At 43.9% G+C, this 25,084-nt stretch overlaps 1 protein-coding gene across 2 annotated transcripts in view; it reads left to right on the top strand.

Annotated features, from left to right (window-relative positions):
• GTF2H3 (general transcription factor IIH subunit 3) overlaps window positions 1–25,084 on the top strand; it is a 28,182-nt gene that overhangs the window by 346 nt on the left and 2,752 nt on the right. The window contains exons 2-9 of one of the 2 annotated variants that reach the window (XM_010368400.2): window positions 5,800–5,879; window positions 10,807–10,913; window positions 13,573–13,736; window positions 17,179–17,241; window positions 18,406–18,435; window positions 18,582–18,610; window positions 21,557–21,631; window positions 22,693–22,746. In XM_010368400.2, coding sequence (XP_010366702.2) covers window positions 5,800–5,879; window positions 10,807–10,913; window positions 13,573–13,736; window positions 17,179–17,241; window positions 18,406–18,435; window positions 18,582–18,610; window positions 21,557–21,631; window positions 22,693–22,746 — 602 coding nt within the window. The remainder of the gene's footprint in view (window positions 1–5,799; window positions 5,880–10,806; window positions 10,914–13,572; window positions 13,737–17,178; window positions 17,242–18,405; window positions 18,436–18,581; window positions 18,611–21,556; window positions 21,632–22,692; window positions 22,747–25,084) is intronic. The other variant, XM_010368401.2, reaches the window with a different exon arrangement.

The following is a 25,084-nucleotide window of genomic DNA, read 5'->3' as shown; positions in this document are numbered from 1 at the left end:
AGACAGGGGCCTTAGTGGAGGTTACAGTCTACTGGGTGAAACAGACGACAATAAATAAAAATAATTTCGGCCGGGTCACACCCCGGTGGATTAGGCCTGTAATCCCAGAACTTTGGGAGGCCGAGGCGGGAGAATCGCTTGAAGCCGGGAGTTCGAGACCTGCCTGGGCAACACAGCCAGACCCCATCTCTACAAAAAAATAAAATAATTAGCAGGGCGCGTGTCTGTGGTCCCAGCTACTCGGGAGGCTGAGGCGGGAGAATCACTTGAGCCCAGGAGTTGGAGGCTTCAGTGAGCTACCATCGGAGCACTGCTCCCAGCGTGGGTGACAGGGCATGAACGCGTCAATAAAAAATTAAAAAATAAATTACTTTTCAAAGGCTGAAAAGAGCTATGAAGATCATGTAATAATACGGTCCTAGTTACAGTAGTACATTGTGACTTTGAGGAGGCACTGTTTTAGATCGGGGCCGAGGAAAAGTGCAGGATAGTGAAACCGACTGGAATGATTGTGTGAAGTTCTGGGGAAGTGTACTCTTTAAGTGCAAGGGCCCTGTGGCAGATTGAGCCACCAAGTTACACTGAGAAGGGAGGAATGCAGAGCTTGCGGGTAGAGGATGGTGGGGAGACCCATTCATAAGTTAGCTACCACATACACAGTCAGATGTCTTGAAGAAAAAGGAGGCTAGAGGGATGAGATCAGAGAACCAGCCAGTTTCAGGTCATGCAGGGCCTTTTTGGCCGTGATAGAAAAGTTAGGCTTTATTTTTAGGTGCAAGACAAAGACATTGTAGAGTTTTAAGCTAGGAAGTGTTATGATCTGGTTTGCAATTTTAAAAGATCACTGTGGCTGTTGTGTGGAAAATGGACTGTGGGGAGCAAGAATAGAGATAGGGGAGTCGTTTCAGGAACTGTAATAATTGTCCATCCTCTCTTAATTGATGTGAAACCGTACCACAACCCTGTGAGGGAGGCAGGCCTGGCATTGCTCATGTCTACAAATGAGGTAGTGAACTAAAGAAGGATATTCACAGGGACATTGCACGTGTATAGATGCACACCTTTCTTTACAGGCAACACTTTTTCTGTCTGGCAGACACAGTTGTATTAAGTGCTTCTGTCCTAGGTGCTTCGTTGTGCGATTTACACATTTTTTTGTTTGGTTTTTCTATTTAAAAAAAAAAAAGGTGGCTGGGCACAGTGGCTCACGCCTGTAATCCCAGCATTTTGGGAGGCTGAGGCGGGTGGATCACTTGAGATCAGGAGTTTGAGACCAGCCTGGCCAACATGGCGAAACCCCGTCTCTGCTAAAAATACAAAAAAATTAGCTGGATGAGGTGGTGCACGCCTATAATCCCAGCTACTCGGGAGGCTGAGGCAGGAAAGTGCTGAACCCAGGAGGCGGGAGTTGCAGTAAGCTGAGATCGTGCCACTGCACTCCAGCTTGGGCGACAGAGCAAGACTCTGTCGCAAAAAAAAAAAAAGAGAGACAAGGTCTCACTATTTTGCCCAGGCTGGTCTCAAACTCCTGGGCTGAAGCGATCTTTCTTCCTCGACCTCCCAAAGTGTTGGGATTACAGGCGTGAGCCACTACACCAGTCCTGATTTACACATATTATTTTATCCTAGGATTAGCAAAGTCCATTGTTTTTTAAGAAGTCCACAGTCTTAAGTGGGCAGGACTGGGAAGAGATATCAGAAGCACAACTAACTGTAAAATGAAATAGTAAGTGCTAAGTGCCATTAGAAGAGAGAGCTGTGGGTTGTCAGAGGTGGGCAGTGGGGCACTGAAGAGCCACAGTCTTTATGGTCAAGCAGATCTGTCTTTAGAACAGGGCTTTGGCCTTGCCACTTGTTAGCAGGCCATATGTGACTTAGGACACGTTACTTTCATTTGCAGAATAGGAATACCATATTTCATATTTCAGCTAATCTAAGATAATATTGATTATGAGATGTGCCATTATTTAATATACCACTAAGAAAGAAAAAAATGCCACTAATCTTAATGATAAGGATACCATCCAGATGTCAACAACTGTTCGTTGTAAAAATCATGGGGTGGGGGTGGTCTCATAATTGATCAAAAATGGCAGGAAAATGTCCTTTGCTGGGTGGTTGTCAGGATGGAATGGGATTTTGGGATTGCAGATTCTGGTGCTTAGTGCAGAGGAGGCTGGCATTCCTTCTGCTCTGAGGTAGAGGAGTCATGAAGAAGAAAGAGTTTTCATTGGTTTGGGGCCTTGAGGAGTAATTGGGATTTGAATACACAGAAATCAAATATAGGGTGGAGATTATCCTAATGTAGAAGACAGGACTGCAGGAAGGAAAGTATGGAGGGAGGAAAGGCATTATTGCTCTTTGCTATTAAATGAGCATCTTGGAGCCGGGCACGGCGGCTCATGCCTGTAATCCCAACACTTTAGGAGGCCGAGGTAGGAGGATCGCTTGAGCCGAGGAGTTCGAGACCAGCCTAGCCAACAAAATGAGACCCCATCTCTACAAAAATTTAAAAATTAGCTGGGTGGCTGGGCGCGGTAGCTCATACCTGTAATCCTAGCACTTTGGGAGGCCAAGGCAGGCAGATCACTTGAGGTCGGGAGTTCGAGACCAGCCTGACCAACGTGGAGAAACCCCATCTCTACTAAAATTACAAAATTAGCTAGGCTTGGTGGCGCATGCCTGTAATCCTGGCTACTCAGGAGGCGGAGGCAGGAGAATCGCTTGAACCTGGGAGGCAGAGGTTGTGGTGAGCCGAGATTGTACCATTGCACTCCATCCTGATCAACAAGAGCAAAATTCCACCTCAAAAAAAAAAAAAGAAAAGAAATTTAGCTGGATATGGTAGTGCACGCCTGTTGTCCCAGCTATGTGGGAGACTGAGACAGGAAGATCACTTGAGCCCAGGACGTGGAGGCTGCAGTGAGCTATATTTGTGATACTGTACTCCAGCCTTGAGACCTTGTCTCAACAATTTGTTTAAAAATACATAAATAAATAAATGAGCGTCCTGGGCCTTTCATAACAGTGTGTACTCACAGGTTTGTATGGCTGTCTGTCACCTCAATTGGAGTATAGTCTCTTTGAGGGGTTGGACCCAGTATCCTCAACATCTTAACACTGTTGTTGAAGGACTAATGTGTTTGGGGTGGCGCATGTGTGTAGTCCTTACTCTACTGGGGAGGTGGACGCAGGAGAATCGCAAGCCCAGGATTTCAAGACCAGCCTGGGCAGTTTATCGAGACCCCCATCTCTTAAAAAAAAAAATTCAAAAAGGCCGGGTGCGGTGGCTCACGCCTGTAATCCTAACACTTTGGGAGGCCGAGGCGGGCGGATCACAAGGTCAGGAGATTGAGACCATCCTGGCTAACATGGTGAAAACCCGTCTCTACTAGAAAAATATACAAAAAATTAGCCAGATATGGTGGTGGGCTAAACCTGGAGTCCCAGCTACTTGGGAGGCTGAGGCAGGGAGGATGGTGTGAACCTGGGAGGGGGAGCTTGCAGTGAGCCAAGATCGCGCCACTACACTCCAGCCTGGGTGACAGAGTGAGACTCTGTCTCAAAAAAAAAAAAAAAAAAAAAAAAAATCCAAACAAATGATTAATATGTTGTAGCCTGTTTAGTTTAGAGAATAGAATTCCTCTTGACGGTAAAATTTTGACGCAGGAATTGCTTTTCCCTCTGTTTTTTTACTTTTTTTTTTTGAGACAGAGTCCCGCTCTGTCTCCCAGGCTGGAGTGCAGTGGCGCGATCTTGGCTCACTGCAACCTCTGCCTCCCAGGTTCAAGCGATTCTCTTGCCTCAGCCTCCCAGGTAGCCGGAATTATAGGCGTGCGCCATCATGCCTGGCTAATACTTTGTATTTTTAGTAGAGATGGGGTTTTGCGATGTTCGCCAGGCTGGTCTTGAACTCCTGACCTCAGGTGATCTGCCCACCTCAGCCTCCCAAAGTGCTGGGATTACAGGCTTAAGCTACTGCACCCAGCCTGGTTTTTTTACCTTTTAAAAAGTGACTTTTTTTTTTTTTTTTTTTTTTTTGATACAGAGTCTTGCTCTGTCACCCAGGCTGGAGTGCAGTGGCGCGATCTTGGCTCACTGCAAGCTCCGCTGCCTCCAGGGTTCACGCCATTCTTCTGCCTCAGCCTCCCGAGAAGCTGGGACTACAGGCGCCCGCCACCATGCCCGGCTAATTTTTTTGTATTTGTAGTAGAAACGGGGTTTCACCGTGTTCACCAGGGTGGTCTCGATCTCCTGACCTTGTGATCCGCCGGCCTTGGCCTTCCAAAGTGCCGGGATTACAGGCGTGAGCCACCGCGCCTGGCCTGAAAAGTGACTCTTAATTACAATTGGCCTTGCTGCTACATGGTTTGATGGGTATGGGCCAAATTGACATCTAAGCCTCCCTTTAATTTTTTGCTCCTGAAATTCTACCACTGGAATTCCTACTACTGGTTAACCAGGGCCTTCTGTCCTTGACCAGGCATTCAGAATGCAGCAGGTGTTGGTGTTGTTGTTGTTGTTTGTTTTTCAGACGGAGTCTCATTCTGTCTCCCAGGCTGGAGTGCATTGGCAGGAACATGGCTCACTGTAGCCTCGACTTCCTGATCTCAAGCGATCCTCCCACCTCAGCCTCCCGAGTAGCTGGGACTACAGGCATGTGCCACCACGCCTGGCTATTTTTTTTTCCCCCAAGATGAAGTCTTGCTCTGTCACCCAGGCTGGAGTGCAGTGGTGCAATCTTGGCTCACTGCAGCCTCCGCCTCCCAGGTTCAAGTGATTCTCCTGCCTCAGCCTCCTGAGTAGTTGGAGTTAACAGGCGCTTGCCACCAAGCCCAGCTATTTTTTTGTTTTTGTTTTTTTTTTTTGTATTTTTTAGTAAAGATGAGGTTTCTCACCAAGTTGGCCAGGCTGGTCTTGAACTCATGACCTCAAGTGATCCACCCGCCTCGGCCTCCCAAAGTGCTGGGATTACAGGCATGAGCCACCACGCCCGGCTCTAATTTTTGTATTTTTAGTAGAGAAAGGGTTTTGCCATGTTGCCCAGGCTGGTCTCGAACTTCTGAGCTCAAGCCATTTGCTTGCTTTGGCCTCCCAAAGTGCTGGGACTACAGGCCTGTGCCACCACACCTGGTCCTTGTTCAGTAGGTATTTATTGAGCAGCTGCAATGTGCTAGGCAGTGTGGTAGGAGTGAGGATAAGCAGTGAACAAAAAGACAAAAATTCCCACCCTCACGGGGTTTACATTTAGTGCGTTAGAGATATAGTGGTTCAGGACGTAGACAAGAGCTTGCTAAGGGCTCACTGTGCTTCAAAATTTTTTTTTTTTTTTTTTTTTTTTTTGAGACAGAGTCTTGCTCTGTCGCCCAGCCCAGGCTGGAGTGCAGTGGCACGACCTCGGCTCACTGCAAGCTCCACCTCCTGGGTTCACGCCATTCTCCTGCCCCAGCCTGCTGAGTAGCTGGGACTACAGGCACCCACCAGCATGCCTGGCTAATTTTTTGTGTTTTTAGTAGAGATGGGGTTTCACCGTGTTAGCCAGGATGGTCTCGATCTCCTGACCTTGTGATCTGACTGCCTCGGCCTCCCAAAGTGTTGGGATTACAGGCGTGAGCCACCGTGCCCGACCCCGCTTTAAAGCTTTAACTGGGTCTTCTGTTAATCTCATAATTAGAAGGTGATAAACATTTAAAGGCTTATAGTGGTGCTCTGGATTTAATTTATGAATTCGGAATGTTAGCTTTGATTCATTTTTATGAAGCTGATGTTTTAAATTTTATTTCTTGTTAATATTTTCAGAAGATGAATTGAATCTTCTGGTTATTGTAGTTGATGCCAACCCAATTTGGTGGGGAAAGCAAGCATTAAAGGAATCTCAGGTAAGACTGCTTGAGGAGGCCTGTGGAGAATTCTCCTTTAACTGAGTGTTTATATTGCTTTTTTAAAAAATGGCTTTATTAAAGTATAATTTACATACTGTAATATTCGGCCACTGTACAATTCAGTGATTTTTTTTTAAGGAAATTTGCGAAGTCGTGTAACCAGCCCCACACTTCTGCTTTAGAACATTTCTTTTACTGCATGACGTTCCGTCGTACCTGTTTGCAGTCAATCCCTGCTTCTATCTCCAAGCTGCAAGCAACCACTGATCTGCCCTCTATCTCTAAATTCCCTTTTCTGGACATTTCATGTATTGATTCCATATAATATGTGGTCTTAAAAAATACTTTCTATTTTGAAATATTTTATTTTTCAATAACATAGACATAGGAAACCAGAAAAGGTACAGAGAGGTCCTGTGTGCCCATCACTGAAGTTCTTTCAGTGGTGACATCTTACATAACCATAGTATAGTTCTGGAACTGTCAGTGCAATCTACGGACCTAATCAGATTGCAGGTTTTACATGCGCTCATTTGTGTGTATGCGTGCGTGCATGTGTGTGTGGTTCTGTGCAGTTTCACCACATTCATCAATGGGCGTGTTCATCAGCTCCACCATCAGGATATGGAACTGTTGCTTTATTACAAAGCAGCCCCTTCTATAGTGTTACAGAACCTTCCTAGTCCCCATCCCTAACGCCTAGTAAACACGAATATACTAATTGGATCTCCATTTCTATAATTTTATTTTGTATATGGATCATACAGTTGGTAATCTTTGAGTTTGGCTTTTGTTTACTCAACATACTGCCCTTGAGATCCATCCAAGTTGCTGCCTGTATCAATAATTTTTCCTTTTTTTTTTTTTTTTAAGACAAGTGTCTCACTCTGTTGCCCAGGCTGGAGTGCAGTGGTGCCACCATAGCCCATTGCAGCCTCACATTCCTGGGCTAAAGCAGTCCTTTGGCCTCAGCCTCCAGAGTAGCTGGTACTACAGGTGCACACCACCATGTCTGGCTAATGTTTGTATTTTTTGTTGAAACGAGTTCTCACCATGTTGCCCAGGCTGGTCTTGAACTCTTGGCTTCAAGCAGTTCTCCCAAATAGTCCTATAATCCCACCACTTCGGCCTCCCACAGTGCTGGGATTACAGGCGTGAGCCACCATGCCAGCCCATTACATAATTTTTAAGTATAGTCACCCTACTATGCTATCAAACATTGAATTAATTAATTTATTAATTATTATTTATTTTTCCTGAGATGGAGTCTTACTCTGTCACCCAGAGCTAGAGTCCTATGGCGTGATCTCGGCTCACTGCAGCCTCTGCCGCCCAAATTCAAGCAACTGAGATGGAGTTTTGCTCTTGTTGTCCAGGCTGGAGTGCAATGGCGTGATCTTGGCTCACCGAAACCTCTGCCTCCTGGGTTAAAGTGATTTTCCTGCCTCAGCCTCCCGAGTAGCTGGGACTACAGGCATGCACCACTACACCCAGCTAATTTTTGTATTTTTGATAGAGACGGGGTTTTACCATGTTGGTCAGGCTGGTCTCGATCTCTTGACCTCATGATCTGCCCACCTCAACCTCCCAACGTGTTGGGATTACAGGCATGAGCCACTGCGTCTGGTCGATCTCTTCTTACTTGTGATTCTATTTCCAAAAAAGATCACATGGCCGGGCGCGGTGGCTCAAGCCTGTAATCCCAGCACTTTGGGAGGCCGAGACGGGCGAATCACGAAGTCAGGAGTTCGAGACCATCCTGGCTAACACGGTGAAACCCCGTCTCTACTAAAAAATACAAAAAAGCTAGCCAGGCGAGGTGGCTGGCGCCTGTAGTCCCAGCTACTTGGGAGGCTGAGGCAGGAGAATGGCGTGAACCCAGGAGGCGGAGCTTGCAGTGAGCTGAGATCCGGCCACTGCACTCCAGGCCGGGCGACAGAGCGAGACTCCGTCTCAAAAAAAAAAAAAAAAAAAAAAAAAAAAAAAATCACATACACATGTACCAGAAGTTAGGACTTGAACATATCTTTTGCGGGGACATAATTTGACCCACAACAGTTGCTCTAGGGATTACTGTATGTGTCTTACCATTGTCTACTTTAGGTTAATACTCATTTAATTCCAGTAATATATAGAGGTTTGCTCCAGTATAGATCCATTTCCACCCCTTCCCCGTGTTCTTACTGTCATACATATCACCCCTGCGTGTTACAAACCTGACAATGCAGTGTTACCATTGTTACTTACACAGTTGCTCATACCAGGTATAAGCATCTTTTCGCTTGTTAACAAAAAATAAAAATATCACACAATATTCATGTTAGAACTATACCATTCTTCACTTGAAACCATACTCTTTTTTCTTTTTTTGAGATGGAGTCTCAAAAAGAGACGGGCTGGAGTGCAGTGGTCGATCTCGGCTCACTGCAGTCTCCGCCTCCTGGGTTCAAACAATTCTCCTGCCTCAGCCTCCCGAGTAGCTGGGACTACAGGCACATGCCACCACACTCACCTAATTTTTTGTGTGTGTATTTTCGTAGAGTTGGGGTTTCACCGTGTTGCCCAGGCTGGTTGCAAACTGCTGAGCTCAGGCAATCCACCTGCCTCAACCTCCCAAAGTGCTGGGATTACAGGTGTGAGCCACCATGCCTGGCCAAACCATACTCATTTTTCAACTGGCTATGGATACAAGAATTCAGCAAAAATCAGCATAGGCATTCTGTGAGAATCCATTGACTGTATGCAATTTACCATAAAGAGTATTGTGCATTTCACTGTTATTTGTAAATTGTGTGCTATAGACTACTGTATCAGTAATATCCGTATGTACTTGTGTACATGTGTACCTCATTTTTGGAGAGCGAATGGTTAAACATCTGCCAGCACATCACTGCATGCTGCCCTGTTACTCCAAAAAGGCTGTGTTTGCACTCATCAGTGCTGTGTGAGAGTTCCTTTTTTGTTGTACCAACACAAGATGTTCATTCTCCTTATTTCATCTTTTGTCAATATGAGGAGCAAAAAACAATGTAATCTCAATTTGCTTTTAGTGTATTTCGTGGCCATTTGTATTTCTCTCTTGGGACATCACCCACTTCTTTCTTTGGATATTCATGGCGTGTGGTTTTTTAAAAATTAATGATTTATGGACACTCTTTATATTAAAAGATTAACCCATTACTTGTCATATGTTGCAACTATTTTTTCTAGTTTGTAACTTGTTTTCTTTCACTTTTATTTATATTGTCACTTTTTGCAAAATAGAAATTTTAACAGATGTAAGCTTTTTTTCCCAGTAGGGTGAAATTTACCAGTGTTTTGGTCTTTTTTTTGAGATGGAGTCTTACTCTGTCACCCAGGCCGGAGTGCAGTAGCACGATCTCAGCTTACTGCAGCCTCCACCTCCCAGGCTCGAGCAGTCCTCCCACCTCAACATCCCGAGAAGCTGGGATTACAGGCATGTGGCAACACACCCAGCTAATTTTTGTATTTTAAGTAGAGATGGGGTTTTGCCATGTAAGCCAGGCTGGTCTTAAACTCCTGACCACAGGTGATCTGCCTGCCTCGGCCTCCCAAAGTGCTGGGATGTGAGCCACCACTCCCGGCCACCAGTGTTCTGTTTTCTACCTGAAGTATTTATTTAAGAGAAACAGACCTTATTCTAGGATTATGAAAATATCTACTTATGAAGACTGAAACTTCAAGGATTATTTGTTTAGTTTGTTACTAGAGAAATTTCTCTGAACATACTGAATACCAAAAAAAGAAATACTGACTTATGTATCTTAATAATATTAGTTCTTGTGGGAAGGTGATATTCTGTATTTGTTTTTTCAAACTTTAAAAGTTTTTAGGCTGGGCATGGTGGCTCACGCCTGTAATCCCAGCACTTTGGGAGGCCGAGGCAGGCGGATCATGAGGTAAAGAGATCGAGACCATCTTTGCCAACATGGTGAAACCCCATCTCTACTAAAAATCAAAAAAGTAGCCGGGCGTGGTAGCATGGGCCTCTAGTCCCAGCTACTGGGGAGACCGAGGCAGGAGAACTGCTTGAACCTGGGAGGTGGAAGTTGTAGTAAGCCGAGATCGGGCCACTGCACTCCAGCCTGGTGACAGCATGAGACTCCATCTCAAAAAAAAAAAAGTTTTTAATTCATTTGCCCACTAAGTATACTGAGCAACCACTATATTGTTCACTAAGTATATACCAGACATACAGTAGTGGCTCAGTATACTTAGTGAACAAATGAATTAAACATTTTTATAGGTCTCCGGTGTTTTCAGTATGTATTCATTATCTACGCCACATATAGTAATAGTTTGCTGGAAATTTTATCACAGAACATGTGACGTGTTTGTTATTCCTTAAATTTTACGCTGCAAATATTTGTGGAATATTGTACTAATGTAGAAATGATCTCATATAAGTAAAATTAGAAAACTATAGTTTTCAAGTGTTTTTGTTTATGGCTTTGGAGAAGGGGAACTCCTGAGCAAATTTTTAATGGTGAATAATTATCTAAAATTTAAATGAAGTATTTTTTTTGTTTGTTTGTTACAGGGTCTAGCTCTGTTGTCCAGGCTGCAGTACAGTGGTACAATCTTGGCTTACTGCAGCCTGGCTCTCCAGGGCTCAAGCGATCCTGCCACCTCAGCCTCCAAAGTAGCTAGGACTACGGGTGCACACCACCATGGCTGGCTAGTTTTGTTTCTTTTTTATAGAGCTAAGGTTTCATTATGTTGCCCAGGCTGGTCTCAAACTCCTGAACTCAAGCAGTCCTCCCACCTTGGCCTCTCAGGGTGCTGGGATTACAGGCTTGAGCCACTGCACCCGATCTAAACGAAATCTTAATTATGTCAAGAACTGACATGGTTATTTGGATAGCTAATTTGTTTTTCTAATGTCTTTCTTTTTTTTCAACAGTTTACCTTATCCAAATGCATAGATGCTGTGATGGTGCTGGGAAATTCGCATTTATTCATGAATCGTTCCAACAAACTTGCTGTGATAGCGAGTCACATTCAAGAAAGGTATGACCGTTGCAATTGCTTTTCCTATTCAGTGCTTAACATTCATGAATTTTTTTGTGCCAGTTGGCATGTTTTGTTCCTATTCCATGTTGCAAAAGAAAATGTTTTCTGTGCCAGTGAACAGCCACAGCACCAAGAGCCAGTACGTGTACATTGTGATATCCATGAATGGTGCAAACCTCATTGTTAGTCGATAGTGGAGTTACATAATGGCCCATGTAATTTGCACAGATTGAACTATATTATTTAGGCAGAAAGGGGAAGAGAGCTATCCAGTCGGGCAGCTACTTTCCCTCACCTGTCTTCCCATTTTGTGTCTGCCCCAGAGTGCAAGTGAGATGGGAGATGTGATTCTGTTTACCTTTGGCTCTGCATAGTTCTTGTGGCCTGTTTCCCTGCTCTGTGAGTGAACCTGGTGCTTAGAAATAAGGATTTTTCTTATAACACTGGCTTCTAAACCCAAGCCAACTACTCCATCTGGTGCTTGGCAGAAGAAACAGTGGTCGTTTCTCACACTGGTGTGAAACTGGCTGTGTTAGACTCACTGCAAGATGGTGCATAGCCTGCAGCTGATGTGTAAATGTGACCGTGGATACAGCAAAGTTTTTGTGAATAATTTGGGCCATATTTACTTCTCACATTATGCACTGACAGAAGAGTTGAATTCCCATGTAAGACACAGCTCTTCGATGTCGGTTTTTTTTGTTTTTTGAGACAGGGTCTTGTTCTGTCACCCAGGCTGGAGTACGGTGGCACTATCATGGGCCACTGTAGCCTCTGACCTTCTGGGCATAAGTGATCCTCCTGCCTCAGCCTCCCAAGTAGCTGGGACTGCAGGTGTTCACAACCACACTCGGTATGATTTTTGAATTTTTTATAGAGATGGGCTCTCACTGTGTTGCCCAGGCTGGTCTTGCTCTCCTAGGCTCAAGCAATCCTTTCACCCCAGCCTCCCAAAGTGCTGGGATTGCAGGGATCAGCCACCACGCCTGGCTCTTCTATGTCTTAATCACCACATTACAATTGAAGACTCTTGCTTACCAACATATTTCATATGGTAGCTCTCAGATTTTCTTGGTTCTTAGGGCTGCCTGCTTCCTCTGGTGGGTGAAAGAGCCCATGGGCCACCAAACACATACTCTTACTCTCATCCTCACTACATATTTTTTCTCAGAATTGGATGAAAAGATGATGCTAGTTTGGTTACAATACCAGTAAAAACTATACCTGTTTTTTTTTTTTTTTTTTTTTTAAAGTCACGAGGCCATGGCGGGGTGCGGTGGCTCAAGTCTGTAGTTGCAGCACTTCGGGAGGCCAAGGCGGGCAGACCACGAGGTCAGGAGATTGAGACCATCCTGGCTAACATGGTGAAACCCCGTCTCTACTAAAAATACAAAAAAAAAGTAGCCAGGCGTGGTGGCGGGCGCCTGTAGTCCCAGCTACTCAGGAGGCTGAGGCAGGAGAATGGCGTGAACCTGGGAGGCGGAGCTTGCAGTGAGCTGAGATCTGGCCACTGCACTCCAGCCTGGGCGACAGAGCGAGACTCCGTCTCAAAGAAAAAAAAGGTCATGAGGCTGGGCACGGTGGCTCACGCCTGTAATCTCAACACTTCCGGAGGCTGAGGTGGGCAGATTACTTGAGGTCAGGAGTTTGAGACCAGCCATACATAGCGGCCAACATAGTGAAACCCCATCTCTAGTAAAAATACAAAAAATTAGCTGGGGCCTGGTGGTACACACCTGTAATTCCAGCTACTCGGGAGGCTGAGGCACGAGAATCACTTGAGCCCGGGAGGTGGAGGTTGCAGTGAGCTGAGACTGCACCACTGCACTCCAGTCTGGGTGACAGAGCAGGACTGTGTCTCAAAGAAAAAAAGAGTCATGAATCACTGGGAGAATCTTTTCAGGGACCTTTGGACCAGATTTTTATTACCGGGATAGATGTGTACGTCAAATAATAAACTAGTAGTGAGTTGGAATTTGGTATGAACCTGTTGTGGTTGTCATTTGAGAAAGGAAGGCACAGGTACCTCTCTGCAGCATTTCAGAGATTATAACCCAACGCCCTCTGTATTTCCCCACACTTTTCAGAAAACACTGGAACCAGTAAAACATTCTGTGGCCAATTTGCCTATTTTATACATTTTTACTTTGTTTTTATACACTTTTTCTTTTTTTTTTTTTTTTTTGAGGCGGAGTCTCGCTCTGTCGCCCGGACTGGAGTGCAGTGGCCAGATCTCAGCTCACTGCAAACTCCGCCTCCTGGGTTTACGCCATTCTCCTGCCTCAGCCTCCCGAGTAGCTGGGACCACAGGCGCCCGCCACCTCGCCTGGCTAGTTTTTGTATTTTTAGTAGAGACGGGGTTTCACCGTGTTAGCCAGGATGGTCTCGATCTCCTGACCTCGTGATCCGCCCGTCTCGGCCTCCCAAAGTGCTGGGATTACAGGCTTGAGCCACCGCGCCCGGCCTTATACGCTTTTTCTTACACATTTAAAAAAAAATTTTATCTTACACATTTTTAAAAAAATGAAGTTTACTGTAGAATTTTGTGAATCCCACATTGTGATTTTGTTTGTTGTCTGCTGAATTTCATTCTGATCATGAGTGAGCATGGGCAGTGAGGCCTGGTGTAACCAGGGTTTTTCCCCTGCTGTTTCAGCCGATTCTTATATCCTGGAAAGAATGGCAGACTTGGAGACTTCTTCGGAGACCCTGGCAACCCTCCTGAATTTAATCCCTCTGGGAGTAAAGATGGAAAATACGAACTTTTAACCTCAGCGAATGAAGTTATTGTTGAAGAGATTAAAGATCTAATGACCAAAAGTAACAGCTTTTAAAAATTGTTATTTTGCAAATAGGGTTGATTTTGGAGGTCCTTTAGGCTTTAAGTTAAAAGATGTGGGTTCTTTATATTGTATGCCTGCATGTTCTCTCTTTTTAAAAATCATTTTCATCAAAGTCGGTTCATTATTTGCTTAGCCTCTACGGCATTTGACACTGCTGACCAGCCTTTACTTCTTGAAACATGTCTTTTGGCTTCTAAGAATGCCCTGTGACCTGTTTTTCCTCTTTTCTTGAAACATTACTTCATAGTCTCTATTTCTGGCTTTTCCTTCGTCTTGTCTCTTAAAATACGTTTTTAATTTGACACATGATTTTCATCTTTTCTCCCTCTGTATGTTCTTACCCACTTTTGCCTTTAATTATCTTTTATATGTGGACACTTTCCAACTTTGTCTCTAACCCAGACTTTCTTTCACGCTCAAATGCCTCCATTTCAGCGTCCCACAGTCTCTTGACATGGCCCAGGCTAGTCTCATTATCTTTGCTCTCAATCACACCACCATTTCCATTCTATTTCTGTCAGCCCCCATCCACCTAGTTTTCTAAACTTAAAGCTTTCATTTTTAACTCCTCCTCACATCCAACATCTAATCAGCTACAAAATCCTAGTTGTTTAGCCTCAGAAGTGTCTTCAGAATCCCACTCCTTATTGTCATCTTTTTATTTTTAAAAATTTTTATAGAGATGGGGTCTTGCTATGTTGCCCAGGCTGGTCTGGAACTCTTGGGCTCAAGCTATCCTCCTGCCTCTGCCTCCCAAAGTGCTGGGATTACAGGCATGAGCCACCACACCCAGCCCCCATCCCTATTGTCATCTTTTTTTTTTTTTGAGATGGAGTTTCGCCCTCGTCGCCCAGGCTGGAGTGCAATGGCGTGTGATCTCAGCTCACTGCTACCTCCGCCTTCCGGGTTCAAGTAGTTTTCCTGCCTTAGCCTCCCAAGTAGCTGGAGTTACAGGTGCGTACCACCACACCCGGCTAATTTTTAATGTTTTTAGTAGAGACGGGGTTTCACCATGCTGGCCAGGCTTATCTCGAACTCCTGACCTCAGGTGATCCACCCGACTCGGCCTTCCAAAGTGCTGGGATTACAGGTGTGAGCCACCACACCCAGGCCCCATCCCTTATTGTCATCTTGATCAACCTCAGCACTGTTGACATTTTGGGCTGGATAATTCTTTGTTGTGGCAGCTGTCCTATGCGTTATAGGATGTTTAGCACCATTTCTGGCCTTGGACCATTAGACACCATAATATCCCCCAATTGTGACAACCAGATATGTCTTCAGACATTGCAGATGCCCCCTGTAGGGCACATTCACCCCACGTTTAGAGCCGCTGCTCTAGATGATTGTTACAGCTTCTAACTGGTTTTCTGACTCCTGTCTTCCCAGTCAAGTCTTTGGACTCAGCCTCCAGAGTTATCATCTTAAAAATCAAAGCTGCTAGGCCAGGCGCGGTGGCTCAAGCCTGTAATCCCAGCACTTTGGGAGGCCGAGACGGGCGGATCACGAGGTCAGGAGATTGAGGCGAGGTGGCGGGCGCCTGTAGTCCCAGCTACTCGGGAGGCTGAGGCAGGAGAATGGCGTGAACCCAGAAGCGGAGCTTGCAGTGAGCTGAGATCCGGCCACTGCACTCCAGCCTGGGCGACAGAGCAAGACTCCGTCTCAAAAAAAAAAAAAAAAAAAAAAAATCAAAGCTGCTATTCCTGGGCCCATAGGCCTTTCCTGGCTCCCTTCTGCCTACAGGTGGTGGTTTCCAAACCTTAGCCTGAATCAGATCACCTGAGGGAAAAGACAGTCCTATAGAGACAGAAAGTTGGTTAGTGGCTGCCCAGGGCTGGGCAGAGACTCGGGAGTGATTGCAAATGGGCCCAAGTGATCTTTTGGCGTAATAGGAGACTGTTCTAAAATTGGATTGTGATGATGATTGCATAATTGTAAATTTACTAAAAATAATTAAATTGCATCCCTAAAAGTACTTTTAGACCAGAATTTATGGTTTGTAAATTATAAACCTGTTAAAAAATCAGCTGGAAGTCTTGTTGAAACAGTGTCAGGCCCCACTAAGTTTCCAATTCACTGGATCTAGGGAGGTCCGGAGACTTTATATTTCTATTACAGTCCCAGGTGGTGCCCCTATAGCTGGTTCCAGAATCTCACTTTGAGAGTCACTGGCCTCCAGGATTAAGTCTCAGCTCAGCTTCACAGTATAGTGTTCAAGACCTTTTCTGGTCTGACCTCACCCATGGGGCATCAGTTCTCCTGGACCAGCTCTAAGCTAGCTTGCACAGAGTGTCAATCTGGGCTCCTTGCCCTCTTGAACTGTAGTTTTAGGATTTTGATATCTTGAGTGACTTTTTTCACCCAGGGCACCAAACAAGTGGCAAACTCCTCCCTGCTTCTCATGGCTAGAGGAAAGAGTTTCTCCAGTCTTCCCTGCACTGGCTGAGCACAGAGGGTGATGGGAAGGAGGGGATGGTGGGAGAGGGAGGGCAGGGGGCCTCAGAGCCTTGTACTCTGTCCAGGCTGCTAGACTTACGCGTGACATTTTTTACCACATAGATCACAAATAAACTGGAACCTTTCCAAGTAAAAACAGGACCTTTTTGTGTGTGTGTATGGTAAAGTACAAATAACAAAATTTGCCATTTTACTGATTTTTAGAATTTCTTTTTTTTTTTTTTTTTTTTTTTTGGAGACGGAGTCTTGCTCTGTCACCCAGGCTGGAGTACAGTGGCCGGATCTCAGCTCACTGCAAGCTCCGCCTCCCGGGTTTACGCCATTCTCCTGCCTCAGCCTCCGTAGTAGCTGGGACTACAGGCGCCCGCCACCTCGCCCGGCTAGTTTTCTGTATTTTTTAGTAGAGACAGGGTTTCACCATGTTAGCCAGGATGGTCTCGATCTCCTGACCTCGTGATCCGCCCATCTCGGCCTCCCAAAGTGCTGGGATTACAGGCTTGAGCCACCGCGCCCGGCCTGATTTTTAGAATTTCTAATGTAAAATTTACTTACCATAAAATTTACCATTTTGACAATATTTAAGTGTACAGTTCAGTAATGTTGAGTATATTCGCCTTGTTTTGCAATCATCACCACCGTCCATCGCCAGAACTTTTTCGTCTTTACAAACTGAAATTCTGTACCCGTTAAACAGTAACTCCCTGTTCCCCCTCACCCTCCCGCTAGTCCCTGAACAAACACCAGGATGTTTTACATTGAGAAAAGGTTAAAAAGTTGCTTAGTTAACCATTACCAAGAACACATTGCTATGTTTTTAAACCTAGTTTGAAAATGTCTTGTTTGATTTCATTCATGAAGAGTGTTTTGGTTTGAAAGCATACTTAGTTCAGGAAAGCACCCAACTATTTTAGTTCAAGAAAGTACTTAAAAATTCCCTTTTAAATATTTTCTGTTATTTGCAGGTGACATAAAGGGTCAACATACAGAAACTTTGCTGGCAGGATCCCTGGCCAAAGCACTTTGCTGTATCCTTGATGTCTGAATCATTTAAAGGTGTCTTCTGTAATAAACATATCTTAACTTGTGACATTTCTTAGAACCTTGGGTGCTCATTAATGGGAGGTGTGAGTACTCTCAACTGAAGGGTAATTTAAAAACAATAGTTTATATTGGTTTTGAATTTTTCTTTTTTTGAGACAGAGTCTCACTCTGTCAACCCAAGTTGGAGTGCAGTGGCACAATCTCGGCTCACTGCAACCTTCGCCTCCTGGATTCAAGCAATTATCTTGCTTCAGCCTCCCAAGTAGTTGGGACAGGTGCCCGCCATCACACCCGGCTAAGTTTTTTTGTATTTTTAGTAGAGATGTAGTTTCACCAAGTTAGTCAGGCTGGTCTTGAACTCCTGACCTCAAGTGATCCACCAACTTCGGCCTCCCAAAGTGCTGGGATTACAGGCCACTGTGCGTGGCTGGCTTTGAAATGTTTTTTAAGACAAGCTGTAAAAACTGGAAATGGGGAAGAGTGAGAAAACTCTAGCTTCTCCATTATGTCTTTCTGCCTGCAGGAAACACTGCTTCAGGGTGCTTTCTTGTTTCTTATTTTGATAAATTCAGACTTTTTAAACATTTTCATTTTTTTCTTGACTTGGGAACAGTGTTTGATTTTTAAAAGCCGTTTAGGAGCCCTGAAGCTTAATAAATGAGTGGCCACTTCTCCATAGGTGAACAGGTGGTTTTGCATGTAGCGTAGGGCAATACCTTTCCATTTTATCTGTGTGATGTTTTCTCAGTCTTATGGCATTAATTTTTGGGGGAGGGGCAGTATTGAGTGATTATTTTGTCCTAGAGTTTGATGTGAGTTGCCTGAACGTCTTTGTAAATCAATACTTCTTGTCCCAGGATTCAAATTTAGGACACGGTAGATAACAATAGGACAGTCAAGTGTTGCGAATTTTAATTTTCTGGGACAGAGATTATATTTTGGTTAGATTACAAAGCCCAGTTGACTGCAGAGTTAGTAACTGAAAACCCCCAATCACTCTCGTGTATTTATCTTGGTAAGTGGAGCATTTCCCTTCTTAGCTGGGTAGATGCTGGGTTTATTTAAAATTGGAGGTTATATTTCTTTTTACTATAAATATTTATGAAGTAAAATAATATTTTTGTATTCCTTAATGTTAAGAAATTAAGACATTCACAGAATGAACAAGGAAATTAAAGGTAAGAGCCTGCATTTTCCTATGAGAACTATAATCCTACTTATTTTACTAGTATTTCTTTGCTGGACTGTTTAAAAATTGGTTAGGAAACCATATATGATTAATAAGATCTAGTTAAATTTTTTTCTGCTTTTTTTCTCTTTATAGATAATCAGGAAATGAAGTCAAGGATATTGGTAAGATTTAAAAATCATTACTTTTTAATATGACAACTGTAGATAATTAGAAAACATAATGGGAGGCCGGGTGTGGTGGCTCACACCTATAATCCCAGCACTTTGGGAGGCTGTGGTGGGCAGATCACTTGAGGTCAGGAGCTCGAGACCAGCCTGGCCAACATGGTGAAACCCCGTCTCTACTCAAAATACAAAAATTAGCTGAGTGTGGTGGTGCATGCCTATAGTCCCAGCTGCTCAGGAGCCTGAGGCAGGAGAATCACTTGAACCTGGGAGACGGAGGTTGCAGTGAGCCGAAGGTTGCAGTGAGCCGAGATTGCGCCACTGCACTCTAGCCTGGGTAACAGAGTGAGACTCCGTCTCAAAAAAAAAAAAAAAAAAAAAAAGAAAACATGATGAGAAATAAAACCCATTTATAGTAGGAGCAAAAAATATTAACTATCCAGGATTCGTTTAACAAGCAATGTGTAAAACTGATGATAAGGAAAACTAAAATTCTGAGAGAGAGAGAAGAATAAATGGAGAGCCATATTTTGTTCTTGGTTGTCAGTTTTCCCAAAATCATTCTGTAAATTCAATTTACAATCTCAGTCAGAATATCAGGGAGGTTTTTTTTTTCCTGGCAGGGTGGGGAGATTTAAAAAAGAAATTCAAGGTGAGTGTAGTGGCTCACGCCTATAATCCCAGCACTTTGGGAGGCCAAGGCGGACAGATCAAGAGGTCAGGAGTTTGAGACCATCCTGGCCAATATGGTGAAACGCCATCTCTACTAAAAATACAAAAAATTAGCTGGGTGTGGTGGTGGGCACTTGTAGTCCCAGCTACTAAAGAGGCTGAGGCATGAAAATCGCTTGAACCTGGGAGGTGGAGGTTGCAGTGAGCCGAGATTGCGCCCCTGCAGTCCTGCCTGGGCTACAGAGCAAGACTCCATCTCAGAAAAAAAAAAAAAAAAAAAAAAAAGGAAATTCAACAGTTTATCTGGAAGAATAAATTTAAAAGAATAGTCAGGAACTTTCTGAAAAGGATTAGTAAGTAGGAACTTGCTGCATTAGTCCTTATAACACAATGTAGAGCAAGTCACTGTGTGGTAGTAGCACAGAGCACACAAACAAAATAGGAAAGACTAGAGTCCAGTAATCAAACCATGTACATGGGAGAGCTGGACTTGTCACAGAGGAAGCACTTCAAATTAGTGGGGAGAAAATGAGTTGCTCAGTAAAAGGTGCTGGCCCAACTGATTGGCCATTTGGGGGAAAACAGAGCTTGTTCCTTGTCTCACCACTTACACTTAAATATATTCTAGTAAAGATCAAACATTTCAGTGTAAAGGTTCAAGTCATAACAGTACTAGAAGAAGGCTGGGTGCAGTAGCTCACGCCACCGCACCCGGCCATAAATTCATTGTTAAAAGTCAAGCTTTAGAAAAACAGGTAGAAAACGAGCAGTCTGCAAAAGCAAAAGGTCAGTTTTAGCATTTGAAAATATGTTCAGTCTTACTAGTAAGCAAAGAAATGTCAAGTAATTGGCCGGGCGTGGTGGCTCATGCCTGTAATCCCAACACTTGGGAAGGCCGAGGCAGGTGGATCACAGTTGTTTAGTGCAAATGAAAAAGCTGGCAGTTCCCTGGGTTGATGGTGATGTTGGGGATTGCTTATTCTCATGCATTGCTGATAGGAGGATAAATTGGTAAAAATTTTTCTGGGGTGCATTTTGGTAATCTGTATCAAAATTAAATGTGCATACACTTTAGTAATCACTGCTTATTTTCCGGAGGTAATTAGAGAGCTGTGTAGAGAGTATATGAGGGTGTCATCAGAACATTGTTTAAAACCGAGAATTGGAAACTGCTTAAATAGTGGAAATTTATGAAGTCTGCAAGAAGCATATATTCTAGAAGTATATATTCTAATTCATTGACATTAGAATATTTTTTCCCACATTTGTTGTGGACTGAAAAAGCAGGTTGCAGAACGCTAAGTAATCATCCTGACACGTGTGAGTGTGTGTATTTTGGATGTGTGTGTATTCTGGGTATGTGTATGTGTGTATATTTTGGATGTGTGTGTGTTTTGGGTATGTGTATGTATTTGGGGTATGTTTGTGTGTTTTGGGTGTTTTTGGGGTTTGTGTATATTTTATGTGTGTATTTGGGGTATGTGTATTTTAAAGGGTGTGTATTTCGGGGGTATGCTTTGGATGTGTATTTTTTGGGGGTGTGTTTATTGGTTGTGTGTGTGTGTTTTGGGTGTGTGTATTTTGAGGGTGTACTTTTGGGGTGTGTATATTTTGAGTGTGTATGTATTTCGGGTGTGCGTACCTGTGTATTTTGGGTGTGTATATATTTTGGATGTGCATACCTGTGAATTTTGGGTGTATGTGTATGTATTTGCGGTGTGTGTATTTTGGGTGTGTGTGTATTTTGGGGTATTTTTGGGGGGGTGTGTATTTTTGGGGGTGTGTGTATTTTGGGGGTTCATGTGTGTATTTTGGATGTGCATGTGTATATTTTGGGTGGGTAGGTGTGTGTAATTTGGGAGTGTGTGTATTTTGGGTGTGCATGTGTATATTTTGGGTGGGTGTGTGTGTGTATTTTGGGGGTGTGTGTATTTTGGGTGTGTGTGTGTGTGTATGTATTTTATGTATGTTTGTGTTTGTGTTTTGGGTGTGCATGTATATACCTGCCCACGCAGGTGCTCCCCAGAAGGAGTTCATCAAACCCTTACGTGGACTGTCCTTGGGTGGTAGGATTTTGGGGGAAATGTTAGTGTCATCTTTATACTTTATACTTTATACTTTCGGTATCATTTAGCAATGATAAATGGGAAGACAAACTGGAGTAATGTTGGCTGTGGTTCGCAGCCATATTTGTGTGCACAATATTATGTGACATTGGTGTGAGAGAACTGGGATGTGCCTGGGCAGAATTAACATGACTGTGATTTTTAGGTGATTAAGGCTGCAGAAGACAGTGCGTTGCAGTATATGAACTTCATGAATGTCATCTTCGCAGCACAGAAACAGGTGAACTGAGAGCCTGCCATTTAAAGTATTTGTTTCATAATGAAGGAGTCAGTTTCATTTTTTGAATGCTGTACTCTGAGGTATTCTGACTACATAACCTTATGAATGGGCAAAGAATGTTCTAGTCTTTTTTCTATTTTGGGTCTTGGACCACTTGAGAATCTGATGCATTCCCAGAACAGTGTGCACTCAACCACAGTTTTGCATAGAGTTTCATGGTATTCAGGTAATCTTTAGCCCATCCATGGACCCTATGCCAAGAATCCCTGGTTTGACAGTTTGCTGTATAAACCTTGCCTCAATTTCTTTATCTTTTTGCTGTGGTGAAATCTATAAAGATTCAATATTTTTACTTTGCAAAGAGTTGAAATGTACAGATGTAGTATAATACATTTTCTTCTTTGATGTATTTATAAAAAAAGAAACCCTTCTTAAAACTTCAGTGTTAGCCGGGCGAGGTGGCTCATGCCTGTAATCCCAGCACTTTGGGAGGCCGAGGCGGGCGGATCACAAGCTCAGGAGATTGAGACCATCCTGGCTAACATGGTAAAACCCCGTCTCTACTAAAAATACAAAAAGTAGCCGGGTGAGGTGGCGGGCGCCTGTAGTCCCAGCTACTCGGGAGGCTGAGGCAGGAGAATGATGTGAACCCGGGAGGCGGAGCTTGCAGCGAGTGGAGATCGCACCACAGCCCTCCAGCCTGGGCAACAGAGCTAGACTCCGCCTCAAAAAAACAAAACAAAACTTCAGTTTTAACATAAAATGCTGCTGTAGCCATGCATAATGTTCTCTGTTGTGGAGTGGCAGCATGATGTAGTGAAAAGAGCCTGAACTTCGGAGACAGGCCAAGTAGGGTGAGAGCTTTCCCACCCGCTGGCTCTGTGACCACAGCCCAGCCATGTCCTGGGTGCTTCAGCTGCCAAATGCAAATATCTGCCGTTGAGAGTCACGTTGCGTATTGAGTGAGCTATTTTAAGCATAGAGTATGGCATGTAGTAGGTTCTCAGTATAGGGTAATCATTACTGTTATTTCTGTAATACTTTCAAAACGTTTCTTTCAGAATATTTTGATTGATGCCTGCGTTTTAGATTCCGACTCAGGGCTCCTCCAACAGGTATGTTTTAAAACCATGCTTTGTGTGGGTGATTATGACAATTAGTGATTTTTATAGTGATTACAATTTAAAATGAAAGTGCTTTGGGTATATTGGGTTAAGTACAGTATGTTATTGAACGTGATTTTATCATTTATTTCCCCCTTGCGTGTGGAGCTGCTGGAACATGTGAAATTACATATTGCCTGCATTCTATTTCCGCTGGGCAGCACTGTCAGACGTTGCTTTTTAATGAAAAAGACAAAAACTGAATTTTACTTTAACCCAAAGGAAACAAAACCCTAAAGTAAGTCTGAAGAAATTACTGAGTTTTTGTTAGATGTTTTTTGGCCACAAATGTTGTTTCCTAAAGGATCAGTTACAAGCACAAAACTGTGACAAACCCTGAATTTAGGTTACTGCTGGGGTTGAAGGATGGGGAGAGCGAGGTCCAATGGGAAAATTCACAGGCTTCAAAGGTTCTGAAACTCTACTGTTTCTTCAGCTTGATCATAGGTATATGATGTTCATTCAATTATTTAAACCATACTTACACATTATGTATACAGACTCTTGTAAGTATTGTATTTCAGTAGTAAAAATTCAAAAAGTTTGAATTCATTTCCTAGCAACACATTTCAGTCTACACATTGTCTGTTAACTCCAAGATGATCTTGTGTCTGCCATGAATTCACATACCAGCTCTACCTCCTTGGCCCTCACATTCATTTCTCTAGTCCAGTCCCAGACTGTCCTGAGTTCCAGACTTGCAGAATCAGCCGTGTATGTAGTACCTCCTCTTGGATGTCTGGCAGACATCTTCAGCATCATGTGTCCAAACCAGAGAGCTCTTGGTTGGTCCTCTCAGCCTCTTCCTGCCCCATCTCCCTAAGTGGCAGTGCAGTTGACTCAGCAGCTCAGGCAAAAACCTCACTCTTCCTTGTCTCTTCTCTTCCCTCCTTTCATAAACATGAGCAAATCCTGTTGATTCCACCTTTAAAATATATCCTGGCTGAGGTCCGGCATGGTGGCTCACACCTGTAATCTCAGCACTTTGGGAGGCTGAGGCGGGTGGATCACAAAGTCAGGAGATCGAGACCATCCTGGCTAACACGGTGAAACCTCACCTCTACTAAAAATACAAAAAATTAACCGGGCATGGTGGCAGGCGCCTGTAGTCCCAGCTACTCGGGAGGCTGAGGCAGGAGAATGACGTGAACCCAGGAGGCAGAGCTTACATGAGCTGAGATTGCACCACTGCACTCCAGCTTGGGCGACAGAGCAAGACTCTATCTAAAAAAAAAAAAAAATATATATATATATATATATGTATGTATATATGCATGTATATATATCCTGGCTGAGCTCAGGAGTTCGAAGCTGCAGTCAGCTATGATCATGTTACTGCACTCCAGGGAAACCCTGTCTCCCTTTTTTTAAAAAAATAAATAAATGTTGAAAGTTGGTTCTCAGAACAGCTGTTAGAATGAAGTTTTAAAATACAAGGTTGGTGCAAAAGTAATTGCGGTTTTTGCCTTTTTTTTTTAACAGTAAACACCGCAATTACTTTTGCACCAACCTAATATAAATTAGAACCTGTTACTCACTTGCTTAAAACCCCCCCATGGCCTATTATCACATGTCGACTAAAACCCAGAGTCAGGGCCTGCCAGGGCCTTCCAGATGCTGCTTGCTGAGGCTTCTGGGAAGCTTTTGCCCGGTATCTTCCACACTCTCCCTGTTCAGTCTGGCCCCACTGCCCTGCCCCGTTGCTATTGTCTGAAACAGGCCTGCTTCGGCCAGAGGGGCGACGCACTTGCTGTTCTCTCTGCTTGCAAGCTCTTCCCGCAGGTATTTGCATGGCCTACTCCCTGCCTGCCTTCAGGTCTCTACTTCTGTGTCACCTCCTCAGAGAAGCCTTCCCTGACCACCATTGTTAGTGTTACTCCCTCTCCCCTTAGCCTACTTTATTTTTCTTCATAGAAATGATCATAACCTATAACATCATTTTTGCATTTACTTGTCTGATTTACTCTCTGCCTTCTCCACTAGAATGTTAACTTCACGAGGATGGACTCCATGATGTTTATTGCTGTAACCCTGCACAGTGCTCTAAAACAGTTGTTAAATGTGTAAATGAATCGAACAGGCCAACTGAACCAGGACGGGACTATCAGAGGAGCCTCAGGGTCCTAGGATCAGAGCTAGGGTTTTCAGTGTAAACGGAAGCACTGCCGTGTCAAAGCGAGAAAGCTGTGTTTATCAAATGAATAGATGAGTGATTGTTGGGAAAAACCATGAACATGGACAGGGAACCTTAGTGTCAGCAACCAGGAGAGCGCGAGTGTTTTGTGTCTTT

The sequence above is a fragment of the Rhinopithecus roxellana genome, chromosome 10 (assembly GCF_007565055.1).
Source record: "Rhinopithecus roxellana isolate Shanxi Qingling chromosome 10, ASM756505v1, whole genome shotgun sequence".
Taxonomy (NCBI): domain Eukaryota; kingdom Metazoa; phylum Chordata; class Mammalia; order Primates; family Cercopithecidae; genus Rhinopithecus; species Rhinopithecus roxellana.
Note: the sequence above shows the minus strand (reverse complement) of the source record. Positions and strands in the feature narration are given on the sequence as shown.